The sequence below is a fragment of the Canis lupus genome, chromosome 23 (assembly GCF_011100685.1).
Source record: "Canis lupus familiaris isolate Mischka breed German Shepherd chromosome 23, alternate assembly UU_Cfam_GSD_1.0, whole genome shotgun sequence".
NCBI classification, from domain to species: Eukaryota; Metazoa; Chordata; class Mammalia; order Carnivora; family Canidae; genus Canis; species Canis lupus.
In genome coordinates this window covers 42,166,658-42,190,113 of record NC_049244.1, presented here as the reverse complement: position 1 = coordinate 42,190,113, position 23,456 = coordinate 42,166,658, and the positions used below count along the sequence as shown (strand labels likewise).

Sequence of the window (23,456 nt, the reverse complement as noted above, 5' to 3'; positions counted from 1 at the left end):
TGGGTTAAATGTTATTAGTAGGCATAAAGGGGGTTGGGATTTTTTTAAAGATTTTATTTATTTATTCATGACACACACAGAGAGAGAGAGAGGCAGAGACACAGGCAGAGGGAGAAGCAGGCTCCATGTAGGGAGCCCGACGTGGGACTCGATCCCAGGTCTCCAGGATCAGGTCTTTGATCTCGGTCTTCCCAGGCTGAAGGCAGCGCCAAACCGCTGGGCCACCGGGGCTGCCCAGGGGTTGGGATTTAAAGTGGAGAAATCAGGGAAAAAGGGATCAAGGAACTGGAAGGTAGAAATACTGAGAGCATTTTTTTTTTTTAATTGTTATTTTCTGTAGAAATAACCAAACACAAAGTTTTGGTTGGATTGTCATGGCGCTACAACTATGCAACACCTGAGAATGGGTTCTCTGGCTAAAAGTATATCTTGAAACATAGAAAAAAGGGTCAGGCCTTTTCAGATTTACTGCTGAAATTGGGAAGGATATATCCACAGAACCTGGAATCCAGAGACATTTGCAGTAGTGTGATCTGATAGCTAACTTCACGTCTAGAGTCCAGCCCTAAGGCTGGGTGCTGGATCACACATTTCTTTTGTGTAGATTGGAAGGCTCCAGTTCTTTACTGAGTTGCAATGTGTCGTCTTAAGATCACAGTGTTTTCCTTTTGGCTTTCTGCCTCATAGGACCCTCTCCTCCCAAAGGTTTATAGGAAATGTCCATGATCCTGGGGGGACCCACAACTTTGTAAGTTGTACTCAAAACCACATCAGAAAAAAAAAAAAAAATAAACACATCAGTGGGGAATGGGAGCAAGGTCAAAGGGTTTAAATGACTGTTTCTGGTAGATTAGATGAATAGAAGAATATCCTATGTGTATGGATAGTTTCAGATTATCTTGTTTCAACAGTCATATTTGACCTATAAATTTTAGACAATGTACTAATATCAGGTCTTCTTTTTCAGAACTCTCTAAACCATGGAAAAACAAAGTAAGTAATTTAAGTGTTTACTTTCATTTTATAGTGTTAAATTGTTGTTAATATGTTCTTTGTCATAATGTTTTATTCAGTTTCAAAGGATATAATTTGCTTTGTTTTGTTTATGCTCCAGAACCCAAATTCTAGTTCATTGCTTTGACTGTAGAGACAAAGTACACACATATCCACTACCACTAATTTTTTCTGTAAAAATAAAAAAGTCTTAGGTAAGCCTAAGGAATTTTAGTCTTACTGGGAAATATGTTATATAATTCATACTATATTCTACCTAGATCAGGTTTTCCGTCTTTATGTGCATTTTCTATACATAAACATTATTCAACTCATTAAATTAACAGATAATAAATTTAATATGTCAGTCCATTGTAATAAAATCTTCAGATATAGCCTGCTATATATTTGATAACATACACATGTGAACAGGTTTAAATAAATACCAATCATTATACTCTGGCTTTTTTCTGCCAAGAGAATACTAAGGGCTCCTTGGTGGCACAGTTAATTAAGCAGCAAACTCTGGATTTTGGCTCAGGTCATGATCTCAGAGTCATCGATCAAGTCTCACATTGGGCTCTGTGCTCAGCAGAGTCTGCTTGTCCCCCTCCCTCTGCTGTCCCCTTCTCTCTCTTTGACTCTATCTCTAAAATAAATAAATAGATAAATAAAATCTTAAAAAAAAATTCTAAAGCAGATGGGTATTGACCAAGCATATATTAAAAGACTTTGTCTTTTTTTTAAATATAAAGTTCTGAAGAGTAAAACAATACATATAGGGAATAATATGAAGAAAAAAATGCTGTTTTGTGAGATTTATATTCTCTTTATTTTTGTTTAAATACGAAAGAGACATTTGTCTTTCACCACAGTGTCAGTCTTGCTACATATATTACTCTGTACGACTAGAAACCTCAGCTTTCCTTCATGAAGTTTCATGATCTTCTCTTAATGTTTGCTATATTAATTTAACTTTACTTACAAAACTCAGGGTTTTTAAATGCAAATTGATACAATATTGCACTGTTATATTTGCCGCAAGCATTAGGATGCTTCAGATCACTTTAGAAAGGTTCTTTTGGCCAAGGTCATAGTCACCTTTTAACACTTCATCTTCTCATATATATTTGTGTGTGTGTAAATGTATGTAAATAGGAATAAATATATAGAGAAGTAAAAATAAAGTTTCTTTATGATAATGTGACAGTCCTATGATATCTATAAATTATTTTAAGTTCCATTTCACAAATGCAGAAATCCATTCATCATTCATATGCTTTGGTCTATTTGACCACTTCCCCATTTGCTTGGTTTCCTTTTATATGAATTCCTGCTGAAATTCCTAAAACTAGGGTCAATACCCTGGAACCCAAACCCCAGAGATTAGGAGCTTCTAATTTCTTGACTCTATCAGCTCCTAGATAGGTATATGCACTGACTATTGCTCAAACAATAGTACCCAGCAAGAGGTGCCAAAATGTGACATATCATTCAAGAGCAGGTCTGTTAGTCAGACTTGCAGTGTGTTTTCTTGAGATCTGGTCAGTGTGATTCAACTCAGGTTGGGAGTGGGGCTGTGGGCAGGGCCTCGAGAGCTAGAGAACTAGGAGATAGGCCCCCACTCGAAGCCAACAAAGGAATGGTTGGAATGGAGTGACTTGTATTTCAGAGATCTGTAATAAATCAGGGTATGTTACACTATCTGTTCAGGGAAAAGCCCTGGAGGAAGTAGAGGATTCTTTGTTAATTACCTGAATTTGCAGTCTCCATAGACTCCATTCTGTTGAAGTTATTAGGAAGCCAATTGAATGGAAGAGGAGGGTGGCTCACAATCCAGCTTTCCTACTGAAACCACATGAGTTGAGTGTTCTTTGAAGGCCTATGGTTAAAAAAAAAAAGCATATAGAAAATATATCAGATTTTGACTTTTTCTTCTGTATTAATGTCATGCCCTCATCATTCAATAGGAAACTATTTTGAATTTATAGTTAGCAAGCCATAGTGGAACAGAGGAGAACGTGATATAAGTGTAGTGTCCACTAGACCATAAATTGCATGAAGACAGAGCCAGTATAGCCTCAGAGCTCAACTCAGAGACAATATAGGAGGTGCTCAACAAATATTTATTGTCTGACTGGGGTAGCTACTATATGAGTGACTAGAAAGCACAAATATGAAGAACTAGAAGGTCATGGAATATTAAAAATATTCAACAAAGTTTAATATGCTAGTTTATTGTAATTCAGTCAGTTATGATTTTTATAAGTCAAAATTAGTCAAATATTAGGAATTTCCTATGGTTCAACCTTATTGGGGTAGTTGCAGAGCAAGCATAAAAAGGACATTTAAATATTGAAATGTATGCGTTGTATTACATATTTTTTAACTATATTACATATTTTTAAAATAATTCTTATAGCAATAATTATACATATCTTTGAAATTATCCGTAACCTTTCCATTATGATCTCTACGTCTTTCTTCACAGTCTATATGTGGTTTTAAAATACTGTTTTCCTAATACCAACAGAATCAAAATACAGAAGTAAACATTAATCAGGCATATTAGAAAACTAGAAATTCAGTCCCTGTAACTCAGCTCATTTTATCTGAAAAAGAATTTCTTTGAAACAGGATTCTGCTAAAAATTAAGTCTGAAAGCAAGCATAGCTTGTGTTGAGTGAAGAATTCACTTTATCAATTTTAGTCAGCACAAGATTGTGTAAATGAAAATTATCTAAAGACAATGTATTTTTCTTTCTAAGGATAATGTAATTTTCTTTCTGATATATATTTTATTAAAGTAGATAGATGTTTACCCGCCCCTGTATTGCAGATGGGCAAATGGATGCTCCTCATCCAGGGACAAATCTACCATCTGGACATCCCCCTGAATATCCTTCAGCAGCATTCCAAGGTAAAATATTTATTTAAAGAATAAACCCCCCCAAATTTTAAATTATTGTTATTCCCCTAAAGTGTACGTATGTGTGTGTCTGCCTGTCTCTGTGTGTGTTTTGGTAGTGTCTTTTACTAAAAGTGCAATAATGAAATTGGAAGCCTATTGTTAATTTTTTTGGCTTGACTATGTATTATCATAAATATCATAAAAGTAATTTTTACTTATACAGGATAGTAAAGATGTAGAGTCAATAAAAATTTAGCAAATAAAGTTTTCACATAAATTAAACCCCCAAATAGACATTTTAAATAAAAGATTTAATTGATTCTCCACCTGTTCTGAAACACATTTAGGACATTTATCCCCGAGTATTTTTGAGTCAGATATTAGCCAAGGGTAATTGTGCACAGTGAGAGTCACAGAAAAGAGGTGACTACTTAAAACTGGAAATTCTAAGTAGTAAAAATGTAGCTTCCTGGGTATCATTTTCATTTTCATTCCATAACATATATGAGAGCTTTGCATTTATATACATCCTAACTCATGCCTTCATCTAAGAAAAGCAGTTGAGTCATATCACTCCATACAAGGCAATACCTTTTTACCCTTTGAACCAATGAATAGGAGACTTCAGAGATTTTTATTTAGTCAAATGCAGTTATCAAAATAACTGGAACTTTTCTAAATGACAAAGTTCATGGTGCACCTGGATTTACAAGTAGTCCGACTACTCCCACCTTGAGAGACCATTCTGAAGATTTAGTTAGGATCAAAAGGAATCCGGTTTGGGCAGCAGGGCATATCCATTTTGTTTTCTGCTCTGAGCAAATAAATCTGCTTGAGAATTGAATTATCTAGACAGAAATTTCCCAGTAGGGCCTGGATCTCATTCAGATGTTTGCAGTTAGTTATAAGGATGTGAACTAGAAAATCTCTAAGGTTATAGTTCTCAAGGGGGCCTGCACTGAAATATTATGTGGATGTTCTTAAAAACACTGTACCAGGGCATCATCCCAGAAAAATTTAAAAAGCTCAGGTAGTAGGACCCAGGGATTAGTAATATTTTTAATTCCCCAGGTAATTCTAATGTGCAAACCACCAGAGCTAAGAACTACTGCTCTAAATTCTTATATGATGATTGTTTGAAAAATTATTAGCAAGCTGCAATATTCATCCAAGGCACTTGGAGAATGATTTAATCCACCTTCACAGCTAATTAAAAGTAGGTGATACATAATTAAATTCAGTTATAATCAGACTTGAGAGCTTATGAGAAAAATAGCTTAATTTTATTTCTCAAGTCCAAGGCCACATATATAGTACAGGTCTTAATATGATAATGATGTAGTGATAGTTTAAAAATGAGACTTTACTGTGCATCATGTGTGATAACTCATTTAATTCTCAAGCTTATGAGGTAAATACTATCAATTATCCCCATTATTCAGGTGGGAAAAAGGCATAGAGAGGCTGTATCAGGTTTTGGGTTATGGCTTCTGTACTTGATAGTTGTGCGATGGTTCAAATAAGTTGCTGTACCTCCAAGCCTCTGTTCTTATCTATAAAATGGGGATAATATTTTCCAATTCAGTTTTGTTTGGAGATTAAATGAAAACATATGTAAAATACCTAGTACAATGATTTACAAATAATAAGTGACAAATATTTGTTGACTATTCTACTAATAATACATTAAATCAATTGGACTTTATACAAATAAAAATATTTGTATTTTTACAAATTTCAGGTAGTTCTGTATGTTTAATCCATTGACTTGGGAAATAATCAACTATCCACTCTAGGAGTCTTGAGAAGATTGAAATAATGCTAATAACGTAACCTATTAACTCATATATCCCCATTGATTTGCTTGTGGTCTGATCTTTGCATTGTACCCAGTGATCTTTAAAAATGCTTACCTGTTCATATTACAGATAGCATTCAATGTGTACATCACTGACTTTTCCTTGATTTTAGGATAAAGACCAAAATGCTTATTTTGGTTCACTAGACCTGAAGGCTCCCGTGCATTCTCTTTAACTGTCTCTTAAGCCTGAGTCTCCGCTATTCAAGTCCATGTGCCTTTCTAAAGATTAGTAGACACCCTGTTACTAACCCAGGGCTTCTCTCTGAAACATTTTCCTTGTGCCTCCTGGTCTACTCAACTCCTCTGCATCCTTTAGATCTCAGCTGAAAGGAGGTCCTCAGGGAAGCTGTCCTAACTCCTTCCTTTTCTCTCTCCCCATCCCAACACGTTCCTTTGGCATTTATAGTCATAAAAATCTGGGCCCTTCTTTCAAAGAGCTTGTCTTCAACCATAGTTAACAAATTGGTCATACTGGTGTCGTGGCTCCCTGGAGTATAAAGTATAAGTTATAAAGTATAAAGTTAAAAACTATAACTTTATAAAGTATAAAGTTATCTTCCCCACAAGGCAGTGAGGGCAGGGATTCCATCTGCATTTCTCATTTTAAATCCCAGTGCTCAGCACTCCTATAAACTTTGTAAGATATAAATCAGATTATGGAGCTCACTTGTCTGCTTAAAATCCTCAAAGACCTGTCCATCACACTTGGAATAATATCTAAACTCCTTATGAATGGGCTTCCTCGATGAGCTGCTGTTTCTTCACTGACCACAGTTTCTACTCTTCCTCTCTCCCTTAGGAGGTTTCTCTTTTTCTCAAACATGCCAAATTCATTCCTAAGTAGAAGAGTTTTGCATTTGGTTTTCTTTCCTCCTGGACATTTCTTGCCGGATCTTTACACAGAGCTTTTCTGTTCTCATATTTTAGATCTCAACAGAAATTTTTTTTCTATCTAATGTAACGAATTGATACCTTTCCCTCTCCACCATGCATTTTCTCTATAAGTTCAATCTGAAATCTTTTAAATCAAAGAATTTATTTTCCCTTTCCCAAAAGTTGCCTGTAAGCTTCCTGAGGGCAGGTTGCCTGTTGATAGCTGTGTCCTCTGATTCTAGAACAGAGCCAGTCACATTGTAGAATGTTGGTAAATATTTATTGTAAGAAGGAATGAATTATAAAAACTATATTTAAAAGATATTAGTATGAGATTTAGTCTCTTCTAAATCTTTTTAATGGTGTATGTGTTTTGCCTCAGTGATTTTTTAAGTACTTATAAATTACATAATCTAAGTATTAAATTTTATATAGCCTTTCCTGTTAAAATATTATGAAACACATTCCTTTGAAATTATATTCCATTCCTGTGGGATTGCTACTCTGTGGACTACTCATGGAAGCTTATGAAGTTCCATTGCAATCACAAATTCACATGGAATACAGAATATACGCTTATTAAATTTCTTCCTCTCCTGTGCTTCTTAAATACTTAAGATTGCCTATTGTAACTTTTTATCTTCCTTAGTTCTCAAATTATATTTTTCAGAGTGCTGTAAATTATAAAACTTAAATTTGTAATCTATCATACTGGATGATTTTTTCATGTAGGAGGTTTTAGGATAGGAATGTACCATGCCTGAAAATTTCAGGCTGATTGTTCACCCAGATAAGCATCTGGACAATATTGGAAGTAACAACATGCTTTTACCTTTATGCCAAGGTTTCTCAATGGCAGCACTATAATATTTGGAGATGAATAACTCTTTTTATTTTTCAGGGTACTATTCTAGCATTTCAGGAAGTATTTAGCAGCATCACTGACCTCTGTTTACCAGATGCCAGTATCACCCTCCATTCCAGCTGAAACAACCAAAAATATACCCAAACTTTGCCACATATTCTTTGAGGGGGCAAAACCACCCCTAGTTCTATACATAAAGGAGATACTGTTTCCTACAGTTCCAGAATTATCATATTTTTATACAATACTTTGGTTTCAGAAATGCTGATTCCAAGCCTTTTTGGGCCTTTTACTCCGTGCCATCTCTCTTTTCTATTAGGGCATTCCAGAATCTTTATGTAGGTGACTCTAGATCATTGTTGATTTCCTGTCACTTTCCTAGTTTTCAAGACTATTTTCAACTGAAAATTGAAAATTGAAAATTTTGAGTGGTGGATAAGGCTTGGGCCAATCCTACTCCCAGCCCCAAGCCGTATAGGAGTGGATATGAAACCACAAATATTTCATTGAAAAATCGCTGAAAGATAAAAACACAACCTTTAAGCTTCATAAAAACAGGATTTCTGAGTTGAAATTTTAGTTTGTAGAGTTTTAGGAGTAATCCCAAAAGAATTCATGTTTCAAATTTTCTGTGCAGTTACAAATTATTTTACTTGTTTATATTTCAGGGCCTCCAGGACATATGGGCTACCCTGGCCCTCAGGTTGGCTATCCTGGCCCTCAGGTTGGCTATCCTGGCCCTCAGGTTGGCTATCCCGGCCCCCAGCCTGGCTATCCTGGCCCCCAGCCTGGCTATCCCGGCCCCCAGCCTGGCTATCCTGGCCCTCAGGCTGGCTACTCAATTCCACCAGCTGATTATTTAGGTGCTGGCCCAGTAGGCTTTCCTGTCCAACACCAGCCAGTGTATAATCAGCCAGGTGGACCTGCAGGGGTACCATGGATGCCAGCACCACCACCTCCATTAGACTGTCCACCTGGATTGGAATATTTAAGTCAGGTAATTCTAAATAAGTGAAACACTCATAAAAAAATAAAATTGTGCATATCATTTGCTTAATGAAATTAACAAATGACTAATTCAGAAAAGTCTGAAATGGTAAAACATTTTACACTAACAAATTACTATAAGTCTTCTAGGTCAAGTTTACTTTCAAAGCAAAATATAAATGTCTCATGAAATTGTGTTTTCTATGATTTTGAATATACTCTGTGGCAATGGTCAATAGCAAACTTTAATTAAGCACTATTTTCCAGAGTTTGTTCCTAAGTATAACACATGCATTAACTTATCTAATCCCTTAGAAGCTCTATGATATATAGGTGCTATAATTATCATCATTTTACAGAAGAGGAAACTGAGGTCCAGGGAGATTATATAACTGACTCAGGGTCAAAACACTAAGGAATGGCTTCTTAATTCTGGAAACTTGGTTCTAGATCTTGTTCTTTAATCTTAACACCGAATAACTTCCTGAGAGGTGAATAGAAACATTAAACTAAATTTAGTGCTGAGTGTCAAGGTGCCTGGGTGGCTCAGTTGGTTAAGTGTCTGCCTCCAGCTCAGGTCATTATCCCAGGTTCCTGGGATTGAACCCAGGGTCAAACTCCCTGCTCAGCAGAGTCTGCTTCTCCTTTCTCTGCCCCTCCCTCCAGCTTGTGCACTCTCTCTCTCATAAATAAACAAAAAAATCTTTTTAAAAAATTTAGTGTTGATATCAATAAGTGGTACCAAAAACTGAGAGTTAATATTTTCTGTATAACATGATTCACTTTTTGTTATAATTAATAAAACTATATTTTATGATGCTTTGTCCTTTGGAAGAACCAATTTTATTAACACCACCAGTGAGGAAAAAAAAAAATCCTTTTTTTTCCCTTGCCCATATCCTAGCAATGTGAAGGTTAGTATTTGCTTAATGTTGGAAATCTGGTATGTAAACTGGGAATATGAAATTATTTGTGTCTAATCTATAAACAGCTATTCCTGCGATAACTAACCAGTTTTAAGTAAATGAATTGGCTCTCTTTTACTCTCTGTACTACTTTAATTTTCCCCAATGCACTTGGGTGTTGTAAGAACTATTAGTAGTTCATACAATCCAAGAAATACTTTAAACAGATTCTTTTTAAAAATCAAGGCCTTACAAAATATATAGGGGAAGTTATTACCTGCTCCAAAAGGTAATATCAAGCACACTTCAAATTTGTTTTTTAAATTTGGAAAGAATTTTTAAATTTGGAAAGAAGCACTTTAAATGGATAAGGAGTCTTAATATTTCTTAAGTCTTTTCAAGAAGGAACTTTTTTTTTTTAATTTTTAGAGGGATTCCAGTGTAAGTCAATTTTATTTGACCTGAATTTGCCCACGTTAATAGTGAACACATTCAATAGATTGTTTTTCTTTTTCTTTTTTAAAGATTTTATTTGAGAAAGAGAGAGCATGCATGCATGTGCAAGCACACAAAAATGGCAGGGAGGGGCGGAGGGAAAGGGAGAAGCAGACTTCCCACTGAGTCGGGAGCCCAACTCCCGGCTGATCCCAGGACCCTGAGATCATGACCTGAGCCAAAGCCAGCCACTTAACCAATTGAGCCACCCAGGTGCCCCAGTAGATTGTTTTCAATTAAAGATATATTAACTTTAATTTTATACCTTTAGGTATAAAAGTTTAGAAGTAAGACATGATATTATTAAATATTGATAAATATTGACAATTTATTATATACGTTCCTTAAAATAGAAAACACAAATATTAATTTTGGTATAAAAAGAATGAAAATATCGTCTTTTTTTTTTTTTTACTATAATAGATAGATCAAATACTGATTCATCAGCAAATTGAGCTTCTGGAAGGTATGTATTCATTTTATTGACCATATTTCTAGAAAGAAGATGTTTTTACAGATAAAAGCATATCAGCAACCACAAATATAACACTTTCACTGATGTGGAACAGTTAAATCTGATTATTTACAAATGTCTTTCTTCATGATAATGAAATGATGGCAATTATCAGTGGCACATTTCTGGAAATTAGAAGTCAACTTGTAAAACACCATTATTCTGAGCATCCATCCTCATGCCAACTTAGAAGGAAGCCCATCAAAAGTACTTTTGCTCCCACTTCCCTCTAGAAATCATTTCAGCTGTTTTCTCCAGCCTGACATGATCTTGATGCTGACACAGAACCATATGCACTAGTTCAGTTACCTTGGTACATTTCTAAAGCCAGGAAAGTCCTTCAATTTGGATGGGTATGTTTTGGAAAATGTATTCTTGCCAACAATTTATATCAGGAGTTCATATGAACCTTGTAAGACCTTTGTTCTGTGGGCTGTGGATTATCACCTTGGGTGCAGGGCTAATGCATTGTTGGAGGATGCTGATCAGTAGGCTTGGAGGCCTGGCTTCTTAAAACAGCACTCCTGCTCATGTGAATGGCAAATAAATATTTCCTTGGGTACAGCACTCCTGAGGTGCAAGGTAAACTTAAGAAGCCACCAGATGCTTCAAGACTCTTACCAGGGGAAAGAGAACCTAGATGCCTTCATGAACCATGGTGTCTTTCTTCTAGATATAAAGAGTAATGAACGCTCAGCTAGAGTTTATAATATATCTGTTAAGTCCTTCATCTCTCTGCAAAGTTTGTTTCCAATGATAGAAATTATAACTATGAATAGTAAGAGCAGAATAATAGATTTAGTTTTGCCTGTTTTATTTAAATTGCTTATAATGAAAAAAAAGTAATAAATTGCTTATAATGTACGTTGTTAGATATTTATAATATGCGTGTTTTTAGTTAATACTAAGTTTTCCCTGGAAAGGCATTCTTTGTTGCTTGATAATTAGTACTTTGAATTTTTTAATGTTTTAAGAAATTTATTTTTGATGTCATAAAATCAAACCAAACCAGATACTGTACATCATAAAGCACTCCCCATTTATAGTTTTTAAATGTATAAGTTTTATACATATCATGAAAGGTAAAGTAAGTTCAAAATTTATAGTTATTCTTCAGTTTTCTAATAGTGATGTCTTCAATTTTCTTCTTTTCTCTTCATCTCAATGAAAGTATATATTGTAACATGATAGCATAAAGAGATGGAGATTATTCCATTTATTTTTACCATCTGAGTGTATGACAGGCACTTACACACTTCCCAATTCAAAACTTTATAGACAGTAATGATGACCATAGAAGTCTTATTTCATTCTCATTTTGTAACTAGAAGGTAACTTAGAGATTGTGTAAACCCATTCATCTCATTTTACAGATAAACTAGCTAAGAATTTGAGATTAAGCTAGCTAATGAAACATTTAGATAACAGACTCCATGTTACGAATCAGTTTAATTTTTTTCTTACACAGCACTTGACTGGCAGATGTTGAGGTCAAGGGTGGTTCTTTTAAAAATCCAAAGGCTGGCTGAAGCCAGCTAAGATACTTAAGAGAGGCCATGATCATAGAATTTATGAAGGACATCTATATCTGACTAAGTCTATCCACACAGATATTAGAGAATATTTTTTGTCTCCATATGTATCTCTCTATCATTCATTATATATTGGTGGCTTTCTGGCATCTCATGACCCACGTTAATGAGGACTGTAGACTAGTAGGACTGTTAATGTTCCCCTGGCTCTAAGCAAGGAGAGGTTTGCAATGTGTGATTCAGTATAGGAGCCCATTGGTAAGATGTCACATGGACATCAGCATTTAGCATACCTCTGTCCCCTTGTGAAAAGATTAGCCTCCTCCAGAGTACAGAATTTACGTAGGATGCCAGTGGTCTAGATAGCCTATTGAGTTGCAGCCTTGGTTGCGAAGCACCTCTTCCCATTGTCTAATACCCATCACCCACTTCTGAATAACTACCGCTAAGCTAAACCATTTTTTTTTTCCATTTTGGCAGCATTGCTACTCATATTTGGAAATTGCACCACTGATCAGAGCTGTGTTCCTTCATCCAACCCACTATTTTTAAAAGGGTTTAAGAAAGAGTTCCTTAACAATTTAGACATTTTTCATAAATATGGAGATTAAAAAATGTGCAAAGGCCAGTAGAGCAAATCTTAAACCAGGGTGCTCTGAGCCCAATGTGATGTTCTAATTCACCCTCCATTTTAACCCCCTCCCTTTCTTAATGCACAAGTGTGCATTAAGAGTAAGCCCTGTCATTACTCACCATCACACAGTGCAAAAACATAAGCCATGAATATTATATATAAAAAAACTCAAGCCAATTTATTCAACAGAATATTTCATAGAGTATGAACATAGCAACCATCCTATATTCCCTTATATAATTGAATATTAGAAAACTATACCAAGCAAGTGGATATTTTCTGCATGCACAAAGCAAGCTATGACCATCTACATCACTGTACCATCCCTCAGAAGCAGTCTGTCTTTCTGACATGAGACTATGGAATTAAGAAGATAGGAGTTTTCTTTTCCCTGTCTTACACAGAGACTTTAATTTCTCTGTTCCTTAATACCTTCTCCTTCTTTTTTCCCTTTATCTTTTATCCTCTATCTAGATCATCTCTAAACACCTTTCCTTTTTGTTAAAGTATGATCTACAAATGGTAGGATATAGTATCTTAGGATAGATTCGATATTCTTTTAGTATAATGGTCATAATGATTCCCTCTCTTATGTTTTTAGTCATAACAGGTTTTGAAACTAATAACAAATATGAAATTAAGAACAGCTTTGGACAGAGGATTTACTTTGCAGCAGAGGATACGGATTTCTGTACCCGAAATTGCTGTGGAGCTTCTAGGCCTTTTACCATAAGGATTCTTGATAATATGGGCCAAGAAGTTATAACTCTGGAGAGACCACTAAGGTGTGGCAGCTGTTGTTGCCCTTGCTGCCTTCAGGAGGTCAGTGAGTAGTTCAGTAAGAATTGTTACCCTTTTATTGAATTTATGTAATCAAATGAGATTTAAAGGAAAATTGATCCATAAGCTTATTGGTTTATACTTGAGAATAAATTGTCCAAGAAGAAAGGCAGGTGAAAAACAATGAGCAGTTAGCCTCATGGCCATGAGTAGTGTGTCTGTCTCATGGGGTTGAGATCAGAGATCTGAGACCAGGCTTCTTGATCTTCATGGAGATCTGAGAAGGTAGGGCACCTTGGTCAAATCCCTTACCTAAAATAAATGAGAAAAGTCTAGCCAAAGCCAGAGCAGTGACAACCTAGAGAATATTCTAGAATATCCTACATGTGTTCATCTTACAATTTGGGCCAACCTATTATAGAATGAACCTAGGAGAGGCCCCACATCTGAAAAAACTTCAATGCCTGTGTTTTTATATATCCTTAAAAATTATTAATGTATTTGGGCCCCCTGTAAGAGGTATATACCAGCTATGAGTACCATTAGCTCCATAAAGACCAGACTGTTTCATATTACTTGGCAGCCCACTAATAGAGAATATATATTTCAGGGGAAATGCTGGGACACAGAGAGTTTATAGGGAAGTTGATGTTTGCCTGTATCTTCATTGGCCTGAGACCAGCCCTGCCAGGGTCACTCAGTCACTCCATAGAGGTGGCTGTTCTAGCATGACAGACACAGTTACAAGCACATGAATATTTGAAATCTAATACTGTATGTATTTTTAAAAGATAACTGAAATTGTTCATAGTGAACTATTTTATTTTCATATCATTTAAGTTAGATATAGTAATATTTATCCAGGAATATCTAAGGGAAAACTGAGAGTTTGATGGAATATGCTCTATAATATAATGATGATACTACAACTATATATTATGCTAGTTGATGGTAAAAAAATGGACCTAGGAAGTCATTTACTGATGAGCACACTGAGGCTCTTTAAAGGTCACCTAGCAGAGCCAAGATTCCACACTTCATTTTTTTTTTTTTTTCCATTTTGGCAGCAGTGCTACTCATATTTGGAAATTGCACCACTGATCAGAGCTGTGTTCCTTCATCCAACCCACTATTTTTAAAAAGGTTTAAGAAAAGAGTTCCTTAACAATTTAGACATTTTTCATAAATATGGAGATTAAAAAATGTGCAAAGGCCAGTAGAGCAAATCTTAATAGTGAAGACTATGCATGCAGCCTGCCCAAGTTTATACCTCATCTTGTCTACTTTGTAGTTAGGAATCTGCTGTAAGTTAATTAACATCTCTGCTCCTCAGTTACTTTCTCTATAAATAGGCATAATTGTACCAAACTTGTAGGGATATCTTATGAATTAAGTGGTGCTTAAAATAGTGTCTGGCACTTAGAAAGTATTCAATAAGTGAGTTATTACTAGACATTATAATTATTATGATTTATATATATATTCTTTTGTCTTTGTAGATAGAAATCCAGGCTCCTCCTGGTGTACCTGTAGGTTATGTTAATCAGACCTGGCATCCATGCCTGCCAAAGTTTACAATTCAAAATGAGAGGAGAGAGGATGTGCTAAAAATTACAGGTCCGTGTCTTGTATGCAGCTGTTGTGCAGATGTTGATTTTGAGGTAAGAGATGTGATAATGTTTACAGGTCTTGCTTTCCTCATACAAGAATAATATAATTTGGTAGGATGTTACAAATAGAATACATTTGTGTGTCCTGATATTTCAAGAGGAAGACAGTATGCTTATATATTTAACTTTGGTCAGAGAGGTGGTTAATGCTCTGATTAAGCATCAGGGTTGATTATACTTTAAAAAGGAAAAGCAGAGCCTTGTAGTCAAATAATAAGCAAAACATCCAACATTTGAACATGGTGGTTTCTGTGTGGACACTCCATATATTATCCATTTAAAATAAAATGTGAACCTCATCATCTAAGTCTGATTGCTAAAGCATATGAATTCTTCCTTAGTCCGAAGTACAGGTTGCCAGTGCTCTAGATCCTCTTCAGAAGTTCTGACATTTTTGAATTCCTGCAAAAAGCTCACTTATGCAAAGAGAGTTTTAAGAAATATACTGTAAGATGTATTTCCCAACTATGCTTCTTATCCATGTGTTAAATTTATTGACTGGAAACCACACTATATCTGTGTATTTACTACATGAAGGAATTTCATTATAGCAGTTTTCCCATAGATGGCCTAGCCTTGTACCCCAAATTATTTAGTTGTAAATGTGTAAAAATAGGGAGATTTTATAACTTAATCTCATGGAAAATCATAAAATTTGTTAAGATGGACCAACATTTCCACAACAGGGGCAAAAATCTAAAACTAAGCAGGGCTGCCCCTTATGATAAGATGTTTGAAATCTGCCGCTGTCCTTTACTTCCTACAGTTTCCATTGTCCAGCTCCATTATTTTATACTATCTGCGTGACTTCTCTAATCATATGATTTTCAATTCCTTTGTTAGACCTGGTTATATAAAAATGAATCCTTCCTCCCCTCAGTGACTTCAGAGTCGAAGAAGAAAGATAGGCAATTCTACGAAGATAGATAAAATAGAAACTTATAAAGACTCTTACAAAGGCATATACATAGTGTAAGGAGGAATTGAGGTGATGTATACTCTGCATGTGTAAAGACTTTATAGGTTTTTGTATAATAATAAGTTCTCTATAGAGAGGTCATCATTCCAGGAAAGACCCAAAGGACTGAGAGGTAATTGTTCTCTCAGGGAATATTAATAGAACTTTTGCTGACATATACTTTATTTGCAGAAATTAAGTACTGGTGTAACAAGTCAAGCTGGATTGCAAAACTTTTATATTTAATGCTAAGGAATTTAGAAATCTCCCAGCAACCTTTCTCAGTGAATACCTTAAAGCATCTGTTATATGTAATGAATTAACTCTTCTCCTGTGCATCCAGAATGGTCTAACTAGGTAACAAACTCTTTGAGGGAACTAAGAAAGTAGTCCCTTGAATCATTTTCTGTAGGCTATAATGGAAAGTTTGAAAGCAGGAATTATGAGTACAAGGAACCACTATGGACATGGACTCCATCATAGTGTTAATGGTATGGAAACTTAGAGTAGAAAAGAGATAATGGCCTGAACACAGCAGGAGCCATTCTAAAGGAAGAAATAAGAGACATTTCATAAGCATACCAAGTGGAATTGATTCATGGCTTTGATGTCAGTTGAGCATGAAAGAAAATTTGGAGATGATTCTGATGTCATACTGTTCTAATATCTGATGTTTAAGAAACTCAGTGAGGGGCACCTGAGTAACTCAGTCAGTAAAGTGTCCCAACTCTTGATTTCAGATCAGATCCTGATCTCAGGGTTGTGAGATCAAGCCCCATAATGGGGGTTCCACACTTAAGATGGAGCCCACTTAAGATTCTCTCCGCCCTCTCTGTCCCTACTCTTTCAATCCCTCTCTCTCTCTCTCTCAAAAAAAAAAAAAAAAACCTGAATGAATAATGATGTCATTAGCCAGTTAGCCAAGTTAACAATCTTGGAGAAGAAACAATTGATTTGTGAGAACCTCATAATTTATATTTGAGTTATGTTGGATTTTTAGTATGTAGAGAAAAAGTTTGGGATGTTTTCAGCATAAAAATCGTAGTTGAAGTCATTAGATTATCCCAAGGGTAGTAGAAGAAAGACAAGTGTGGAGATGATAAGGAAATCTGCCTCCTTCCAGAATTTTTGGTAGGAAAAAACATGAAGGTCTTAACACATTATAGTCCCCTTTATGAGTCCAAAGTCTAAATTCATACCACTGTTATGGATCAAAACCTCATAACATAAAAATTGGTTCTGAGTGGTGATACAGATGACAGAATCGAATGCAAAAGCACACTAGAATATCACCAAAAATTGATCACCAAACCTTTTCTGTTCCTATAGAATAAGCTGATCTTCACATGAATCGATCAAAAATGACAAAATGTTCTAGGAATTAATCCACCACCAACAAACTGCATAAAACAGAACAGTCTGCAATCAGTCATATAAGAAATATTTAAATAAACATTAAAGAGGCTAAAGAAGAAACAAAGAAGGTCATAAGAGAAGAATAAGACTATTAAAGAAAGGACAGGAGAATCTGAAAACAAACCAAATAGAAATTCCAGAAATAAGGAACGCTCATTGATGTGAAACCTCATTGGAAGGTTGAGCTGAAAATTAGATATAGGTGAGGAGGGAATTGATGAATTGGATGATCTATTTGAGAAAAATAAATGTGAGAGGGGAAAAGATAAATTTGAGGGGACCAAAAAAGTGTAAAGGGATGTGAAAGCTAGAATAAAATAGTCTTGCATATGCCAAAGAGCAGTTACAGGGGAAAAAACAAACAAACAAACAAACGAATGCAGAGAATGTGCTGAGATAATATTCAAAGAGATAAATGGATAAGAATCATGCAGACTTGATGCCATGGATTCTCAGATTAAAAAAGGACAAGCAGTCCTGAGTAAGAAGAAATGACTCCCAGATACAACTTAAACTGCAAACTTCAAACTAAAAAGGAAATCTAAAATCAGCAAGTGGGTGGGTGGGGGGGGGGAGGTTCTCTCTGCTATGTAATTCCCTAACCATTAGGAATTATGAACATTTTACTCTAAGTTTACTAGCTACCTGTGTTTGCTCTCTTTGAATTGTCTATTCATTGCCTGTATTTTTATTGGGTTATTTTTTTTCTTGTCAATTTATAAATGTAATTTGTATGTTGAAGATATTGACCCTGCATCCGTCCTCTGATCTGCAAATAGTTTCCACAAATCTACTCTTTCTTTGTGGACTTTATATATTTATGTGTGTGTGTGTGTGTGTGTGTGTGTGTGTGTGTGTATAAATATATGTATGCATATGTATACATTTTATTTGTTACATATAGTCACATATATCTATTTTAATATCTTCTGGTTCACCTGTCCTGATTATGATGAAGTTACCCCAACGTTATATTGTATTTACTCCTTTTTCAATCTTTTTATAGTTCACTCTTTAACTTACCAGGAATTTTATTTGTACAAGATAGGATCAGGGGATCCCTGGGTGGCACAGCGGTTTGGCGCCTGCCTTTGGCCCAGGGCGCGATCCTGGAGACCCGGGATCGAATCCCACATCAGGCTCCCGGTGCATGGAGCCTGCTTCTCCCTCTGCCTGTGTCTCTGCCTCTCTCTCTCTCTCTCTCTCTCTCTCTCTCTCTCTCTGTGACTATCATAAATAAATAAAAATTAAAAAAAAAATTTTTTAAAAAAAGATAGGATCAAACATTTTTTTCTTTCAGATGGCTAGATGGCTATAACATCACAATTTATTGAATAAATTAGTCATTCCTTGCTGAATTGAAATACCATACATTAAATTCCCACAAATAATGGGATCTATTTCTAGATTCTACTATTTCATTGATAGAATAATCTGTTTTACAACAGTGCCTTATGATTCAATTATGGCAACTTAATGATGTATTCTATAGCTAGTCAGAGCCAAACAGCCACTTATTAATTTTCTTTATCATTTTTTGCTGTTATCAGATTTTCATTTCCTGTGAATATTAAGGCTAAAAATGATTTAATCCTATTTACTTTTCAGTTGTAAATCATTATTCACATTTCTGAGCCTTTTTAAAACAAACTATATGTTCTACTTCTCTCATAAATTTTGGTAAATTTTTTATTTCTTATATAGGAATAAAAAGGAGAAATGTCAGTATTTGTTAAATCTAGTGGTAGGATTATGGTGGCTAAATTATCTGTTGTATATTTCATTTAAAAAACACTTTAGAAATTAAAAATGACTAAATTTTTAAATATAAGGTTTTTTTACTAGCTTCAAATGCTGATGACAGCTATTAATATGTAAAACACAGGTATGCAGAGCATCTAGGTGGTGCAGTCAGTTAAGCCTCCAACTCTTGTTTCAGCTCAGGCCATGATCTCAGGGTCCTGGGATCCAGCCTTGTGTCCATGCTCAGCATAGAATCTGCTTGAGATTTTCTCTCCTCCTTCTTCTGCCACTCCTGCTCATGCTCTCTCTCTCAAATAAATAAATCTTTAAAAACAAACAAAAAATACAGGTATGCAAGAGGGATTTGTAGTAGTCTATGTAGCCACAATAGTATGCATAACAACCTCTAAAGCTCAGTGGATTAAAACTACAGGGATTTATTCTCATGTGAATAGATATGCAGGTCAGTTGTGTCTCAGGGAATATATCCAAGCTTCACTAGATGGCTCTGATTTGGGCTGTAAGTTGGTCTCAGGTCTACTCCAGGTATGTTCATTCTGGAACGGTAGCAAATACAGCTACCTGGATCATGCATTTCTAGTCTGATCACTGGAGAGCAACAACCAGACCAAAGCACTTAGCCATGTTTTAGGCCTCTACTCATGTCACATCTCTTAACATTCCATTGGTCAATCAAGTCACATGGCCAACCCTACCTATCAATGAACAGGAGCATAAACAAGACCTACAATTGGTCGGGGAGGGTAGTGCATGAATATTTGCTGAACCGTAATCTATGCTATCATAGTTATATTAGAAGTTAATTTCAGATTTTTAAAGAACCCATCCACCCACACCAAAAGAAAATGAGTCAACTGTGTTCCGTTTCCCCACATTTTTAAAAAAAGATTTTATTTATTTATTTGACAGAGGGAGAGTGTGAGAGTGCACAAGCGGGGCGGGGGCAGCAGAGGGAGAGAGAGAACCAGACACCCTGCTGAGCAGGGAGCCTGACATGGGGCTCGTTCCTAGGACCCGGGGATCATGACCTGGGCCAAAAGCAGATGCTTAACTGACTGAGCCACCCAGATGCCCCCAGTTAATTCACATTTATTTTGCTCTTCTCAACCTGAGCTAGGGCTTAAGTAGGTGTGGCTAGCACTTGTGGTACCTTGTGCACATTTAAAAAGGATTCATCTCTTCCTAGTTTGACATACATAACTCTACATGCATGTACCAGGGTAAGTGTGGGCTACATTCATCCCCACACATGCCTACTTGGTGAGGTGCATTTGTCCAGTCACAGTCTGTTCAACTCTTTAAGATGGCTCTGGGCTTTCCTCAAGCAGAATTGTAAAATCAGAAAAATTTTACTTTGGAGCTCTTTTTATCATACATGCTTCTTTTTGTTGTTGACTGTGCATCCACCCTACTGTCTAGTGTTACCCCAACCCTTGACCTGGGGCACCCCATCAAGTTGCTTATTAGCTATTTTCTTGTACTCAAAACTGCCAGTCTTCTTTTCCAGGCTCTTCACATTTCATATTTTCCTACTGATGGTAGTAATAAACCATCTCATCATATTTAAACACTTAGCTTATGTAAACCCCCTGTGCATCTCTTATAGAATGGGGTATTAGTTAGTATCCTCCTCATGGCTTCTAGAGATTTCACCAAAGAAACATCTTAGATTTGTATCTTTTCCTACTTAAATTTTATTTTGGATCATTTGTTACTTTCTTAATGTAGAAAATGTTAAATTTTTAGGCAAAACTACTTTCATGTAAGTTCACTGTAACAAAAAAACAGATATATTTTTTCATGCATCTAAAAGTAGATACAGGAATATATATACATTTAATGAGTGATATTATGTATTTATAGTTAAGTATTCCATGTAATTTTGATAGGGTATTTCATTTTATTTCAACTTTTAGTGTGTTACTAGTTTTCTAGAATTCTTTAAAAATGTATTTTTTTTTTCATTTTAGATTAAATCTCTTGATGAAGAAAATGTGGTTGGCAAGATTTCCAAGCAGTGGACTGGTTTGGTGAGAGAGGCATTTACAGATACTGATAACTTTGGCATCCAGTTCCCTTTAGATCTTGATGTGAAAATGAAAGCTGTGATGCTCGGTGCATGTTTCCTCATCGTGAGTCTATTCTTGCTAATCCTGGGTTTAGAGGCTTTATTTAGTGTCATTCTGAAATGATTTAGTAAATTGTACATTTTTAAATGACTTTGTTAAATTTATAGGTTTTATTCCAAGGGGCTGCATTTAATTCTAGCTCCGAAATTTCATTTTCTCCTGGTATTCTGGGTTCACATGTGACTAATTTCTCTGGGAAGTCTGTGCAGTTTCTTATGGTAACAAAAGGACCTCATATGTTACGGAGGAGTCCTGGTCTTTGGGGTTTTTATTTAAAAGTTGAAATCGGTGCTTTGGAAAAGAGTTTGAATTTGGGCTTACATGGATTAGACTCAGTAAAACTAGATTTTCATCCTGATTCAGTATTAAATCATCTAACACAGGAGTGTAAATTCCAATAAGAGTAAATAAACAACCAATTAAGCCATTAGGTAGAATTGCCATTTGAGAGGAATTACATGTAATAAAGCGGTGGTTCTGAACTTATCTTCACATTAAATCAGCTAGGAAACTTTAAAAAAACCCAAGTATCAGGCTGTACCCCAATTTAACTAAATTAGAAGGTCAGAATTAGAAGTTTGGATAGCTCCCCAGATAACTCCATATGCAGCCAAAGCCAATGACTCATGGGACAGAGTAATAGTTTTCAACCCTAGCTGCAATAGAAATACCTGGATACCTTTCAAACCCCTTATGTCAAGACTACATCCAGAAAATAAATCAAAATCTCTGCAGTTGGGACCAAGCCTGCAAGCTGTCAGGTGATTGCAATGTGCAAGCAAGGTTTGGAACCACTGGATGAAAATCTTAAACACTGACATGGTGATGCAGTTCCAAAAAAAAAAAACTAAAAAATGAGAGAATACACAGAAAAAAGATCCAGTTACTTCAACAAATAAATGTCAGGAAATCTTTTTAAGATAAAAATAATGGGAAAAAAAGAGATACATCAATTTAAGCAGTTTGTAGACCATATTTAGATACTAATTGCAGAAATATAAAAAGACATTTAGAAGGAATTCAAAAAAATTTGAACATTGGTTATTGATGATATTAATAATTATTACTTTTTAAAAATGTTAGTAATACTGGGCTTATATAAAAGCAAAAGAGTCCAAATTTTTAGGGGCACACACTGAAGTGTTTCAGAATAAAATGGTATAATATCATAGATTTACTTTTCAATAATGAGGGTGAGGGCAGGGGAATCGAGGGGGTTAAGTAGTTAATGAACCAAGATTAGCCATGTTAATAATTATTAAAGCTCAATGAGTGGCCATTGGGATTTTATTTTGCTATTCTATCTAATTTGGTTTAGGCTCAATATTTTCTATATAAAGTTTTAAATATAACCACAGTTCTGTTTAAAAACTATGTTTTCACTGTTTATTTCACGTGAAAAGTAAAATTAAACTTAACCTTAGGAAACTGTTTGACCAGAGGTACACATACCATAAGCAAAGGCATATAAATGGAAGAGAAGATAGTCTGGGATGGTTGGATATATGAGAAATGGGATTGAGAGTTGTGTTAGGGTTATTAGGAAATTACTTGGGGTAGATTGGGCCTCTTCTAAAGGACTTTTAAAGATTGGACAAATTCTTGTAGATGTTGGGAAGATACTGAAAATTATTTAATTGGTTGGCTTTAAACTAGGTATAAATAAAATAGTAATAAATCCAAATCTCAGAAAGATAAATCCTGGTAACTATATGAGAAATGGACTGATGAGAGGTAAAATTACACTAATGCAACTGTAAGGGAATGATGATAAGAATTAAATTATTTCTTTGTGAACAAATAAAGGAAAATGATAGAAGTGAGAGAAAATCCATAAAATTTGATGAAAGTCATAGGGAAGAGGGTCTGGTTAGGCACTGATATAGTGAAGCAAGTTGGGAACACAGTGGACAAGTTTGAGACAGAAATCATAAAACTGAGCCAAAAAACAGGAAAGAATATCCAATGAAAAAAAGACAGTCTCTTCAATAAATGGTGCTGGAAAAACTAGCCACATGTAGAATGAAACTGGACCATCTTCTTGCATGATATACAAAGATAAACTCAAAATACATGAAAGACCTAAATGTGAGACAGAAATCCATCAAAACCCTAGAAGAGAACACAGATAGCAACCTCTTCCACCCTAGGTGCAGCAACTTCTTGCTG

General features: G+C 35.4%; 1 protein-coding gene across 5 annotated transcripts in view; it reads left to right on the top strand.

The window, feature by feature from the left end:
- Nucleotides 1-23,456, top strand: part of PLSCR1 (phospholipid scramblase 1) — a 28,825-nt gene that overhangs the window by 3,381 nt on the left and 1,988 nt on the right. For 2 of the 5 annotated variants that reach the window (XM_038571142.1, XM_038571143.1), the window contains exons 2-8: nucleotides 968-993; nucleotides 3,833-3,913; nucleotides 8,172-8,500; nucleotides 10,314-10,356; nucleotides 13,172-13,392; nucleotides 14,850-15,011; nucleotides 21,129-21,290. In XM_038571142.1, the coding sequence (XP_038427070.1) occupies nucleotides 981-993; nucleotides 3,833-3,913; nucleotides 8,172-8,500; nucleotides 10,314-10,356; nucleotides 13,172-13,392; nucleotides 14,850-15,011; nucleotides 21,129-21,290 (1,011 nt within the window). In that variant the 5' untranslated portion in view covers nucleotides 968-980. The remainder of the gene's footprint in view (nucleotides 1-967; nucleotides 994-3,832; nucleotides 3,914-8,171; nucleotides 8,501-10,313; nucleotides 10,357-13,171; nucleotides 13,393-14,849; nucleotides 15,012-21,128; nucleotides 21,291-23,456) is intronic. The other 3 variants (XM_038571147.1, XM_038571146.1, XM_038571144.1) reach the window with 2 other exon arrangements.